Below are 3,240 nucleotides of genomic sequence, written 5' to 3'. Positions count from 1 at the left end.
TCCCTCCTCCCTCCTCCCTCCTCCCTCCTCCCTCCTCCTCCTCCTCCCTCCTCCCTCCTCCTCTCCTCCCTCCTCCCTCCTCCCTCCTCCCTCCTCCCTCCTCCCTCCTCCCTCCTCGCTCCTCTCCTCGCTCCTCGCTCCTCGCTCCTTCGCTCCTCGCTCCTCTCCTCGCTCCTCGCTCCTCGCTCCTTGCTCCTCGCTCCTCTCCTCGCTCCTCTCTCCTCTCTCCTCGCTCCTCGCTCCTCGCTCCTCTCAAACTTTCTTCAGCATGCAGCTTCTCTCCTACGACAGCTGTCGGGGCCATACCGGAACTCCCTCCCCCGATCTGCACGAGAAGCCGCAGCAAGGAGCGGAGGAGCAGCAGAGAAGGCTGGATCCGATCATCACAGACATTGACGAACAGCACATCGTCTTCGACGGCAGCGCGTTCGCACTGGATGGCGAGGGCAGGCAGGAAGAGCAGATGGACACAGGAGGTCACAGACACCTTGACCATCTCCACAACTCTTCTCATCAGCAGTCGGAAGCGTTCGACAACAGCAAGAGGGGAGGAGAGAGATTTTCCCTGCTCGCAAACGGCCAGAGCTCGCAGTTTCCCACCGGGCAGGTCGGGATGGTGAGCGAGGGGCCGGAGCAGCAGGGATGGCTATCACCCATCTTCCTGCCAAGTGAGAACATCACGCTGCAGACAGACAGGATGGAAGAGTTTCAGTCCTTGAGAGGTGATTATGATTTCAAGCAAGACAGCGCTGAAGAGGACGGGGGAGATGTTGATGGTAGCGACGGCGACGGGGATGATGGAAGGAGGAAGCAGAGATCTGATCTCAGCCAGCACTTCAACGGGATCCTCATTGCATGTAAGGAGATGGAGACGATAAGGGACAATTTCAACAACTTGGAAAGACACCTCAGCGACTGTGTCAGGAATGCTCAGGTCTGTTGTGTTGGTCGTATCGACAAAATGTTACAAGTGTTTACATCTCCCTCGGATTTTCCTCCTTGACGATGACAACATCCCTTCTGCTAGAGTGTTGTTCTGTTCTGATTTTCTGTTTTCTGCACTCGCATGTTCATGTTGTCTTTCCTACAGTTCTCATTGGCGAAGTACCGCGAGCGTCGACTGGCAGACATGAGCACGTTAGAAACTATCCGAAACCTGCCAGGGCGACTGACGAGGTAGCAGGTGGGAGGAAGGAAAGCTTGCAGTGGACGTTGACGACTTGCTGGCTACTTTGATGCAAGCACGGGACGAGGTGAGGGAGAGGGCTGAAGTGAGACTTGTTCCTGGTTTGTGGACTGTCCGATGACGACAGTGATATGAAATTTGACTTGTTTTCTGTATTCTGCTCCTGCTAAGTTCTGCTTTTGCTGACTTCTCCTTCCTCCTCCTCTTTTTCCTCCTGCTCCTTTGACTACTTCCTACATCCTCATCCTCCTCTACCTCTCTATTTTCCCCGCTCCTTCCGCTCCTCCCGCTCCTCAATCTCCATGTCCTGCAGACGGTCATCGGCAGTGCAGTGTTTGACAGCACGACAAATAAAATTCGCGAAGAGGCTGAAACAGCAGCAAGACGAACAAGCGAAAGCGCTGGGGCAGTTGAGACAGGAAGCGTCAAGAGCTATAAAGATCGTATGAAAAAGATGCAGCAGGTGAGGTGCTGCCGCCGCTGCTGTGCATGTCATGTTTGTGTCATTTTCATTGATTGTTATTGCTTTATTTGTTGTGGTTGTTTGTGTCGATCATATTATTGTTGTGGTGGTGGTGGGTGTTGTGGGTGTTGTGGGTGTTTGTGGGTGTTGTTGTTGTTGTTGTTGTTTGTGTCGATCATGTTGTTGTTGTTGTTAATGATGATGGTGGAGGAGAGGGAAGGGAGGAGATAAACGGTGATGCTGACACGTGCATAGAAATATGAGCTGGAGATCAAGGGGATGAAGGCGAGATATCAGAAGTGCTTGCATCATGTTCTCATCTCATCTCACAGCAAGTTCAAGCTGAGGAAATGAAGAGAAACACCAAGATGATCGAAGACTTGACAATGTCTGCCCGACCGAGAGAGCCTGAGGAGACCACATGTGACCTCAAGTGGCAGGGCGATTGCGAACCTGCAGGAAGAGCTTGCGAGCAAGAAGGTGAGACAGCACGTTCGAGGAGGAGGAGGAGGAGAGACGAGGAGGAGGAGGAGGAGACGAGGACGAGGACGAGGACGTGCACGTGCACGAGGACGAGGAGGAAGTGGTGGTGGTAGTGGTGGTAGTGGTGGTAGTGGTGGTAGTGGTGGTGGTAGTGGCGGAGGAGGAGGAGGAGGAGGAGGAGGAGGAGGAGGAGGATTGATAGCAGGGAAGGTTGGGGTCAGAGTCAGAGTCAGGCCGAAAGCAATGGAGCAGCAGCAGCAGCAGCAGCAGCAGCACATGTTGGGTTTCGCGAGACTTCTGACGTGTCTTGGGCTCTCAGCTCAGCAGGGCAGGAGACTCTCCGGGGTCGTCGGAGAAGAAGACGACAAGAGCTCGGTGAGGGAGGGAGAGGTGAAGCAAGCTTGACGAGGCTTCAGGGCCCGATCGGAGCCGCCGCAGGTGAGGAAAGAGACCAAGGTATGCAGAGAGGAGGAAGAGGAGGAGGTGGTGGTGGAGGAGGGCGGAAGGGGGGGAGAAGCAGGAGGAGGGGGAGGAGGAGGAGGATCCACAGCTGCTTGCAGGAGGGAGAAAGCAGATGGTTGATAGGGTTGAGCAGCAGGAGAGACCACCGTGGAACATTGGGAACAAACCTCGTCCTACAATCTCTCCCAACACCAAGGTGCAGATTGCCTTGCTGCGCTACCATTTCCTTCTCCTCCTTCCATCCTCCATCAAACTTGCTCTGTCCTCGTCCTCCCTACTTCCTTTTCCATCCTCAGCTGCCCCCCCTCCCTCTCCCCCTCTTCTCCCAACTCCCCTCACAACGTTCCGAACAGAAGCAAGAAGCGTCGTCGACCAGCAGGCGAATCTCCCGACCAACGTGATCGAATGAATTCCTTGGACCTCTGCTCCTCCTGCCCTCCTTGTCTACCCACCGTCCCATTCCGAGGATCTGATTTACCTTCTTCTCTTCCTCCTCTTCTACTGCTGCTGCTTCTCCTCTTCTTTCTTCTCCTCCTCGTCCTCCTAACTCTCCTCCTCCTCCTATGACTGGCTCCTCCTGTTTCTGACCTTCTTCTCCTAGCGACTCCTCACCTCGCAGTCCTCCCGCCGTCTCCGATCGCCTCCA

At 54.9% G+C, this 3,240-nt stretch overlaps 1 protein-coding gene across 1 annotated transcript in view; it reads left to right on the top strand.

The window, feature by feature from the left end:
• Positions 1–3,003, top strand: part of GUITHDRAFT_140479 (hypothetical protein) — a gene marked incomplete at both ends in the record, with an annotated part of 4,822 nt that extends 1,819 nt beyond the window's left edge. The window contains 9 exons of the mRNA XM_005830357.1: positions 275–934; positions 1,091–1,137; positions 1,184–1,253; positions 1,500–1,649; positions 1,905–1,948; positions 2,090–2,129; positions 2,343–2,507; positions 2,549–2,570; positions 2,948–3,003. Of these exons, the coding sequence (XP_005830414.1) occupies positions 275–934; positions 1,091–1,137; positions 1,184–1,253; positions 1,500–1,649; positions 1,905–1,948; positions 2,090–2,129; positions 2,343–2,507; positions 2,549–2,570; positions 2,948–3,003 (1,254 nt within the window). The remainder of the gene's footprint in view (positions 1–274; positions 935–1,090; positions 1,138–1,183; positions 1,254–1,499; positions 1,650–1,904; positions 1,949–2,089; positions 2,130–2,342; positions 2,508–2,548; positions 2,571–2,947) is intronic.
• Between the last annotated feature and the right edge of the window lie 237 nt (positions 3,004–3,240).

This window comes from Guillardia theta, assembly GCF_000315625.1.
Source record: "Guillardia theta CCMP2712 unplaced genomic scaffold GUITHscaffold_46, whole genome shotgun sequence".
NCBI classification, from domain to species: Eukaryota; class Cryptophyceae; order Pyrenomonadales; family Geminigeraceae; genus Guillardia; species Guillardia theta.
Note: the sequence above shows the minus strand (reverse complement) of the source record. Positions and strands in the feature narration are given on the sequence as shown.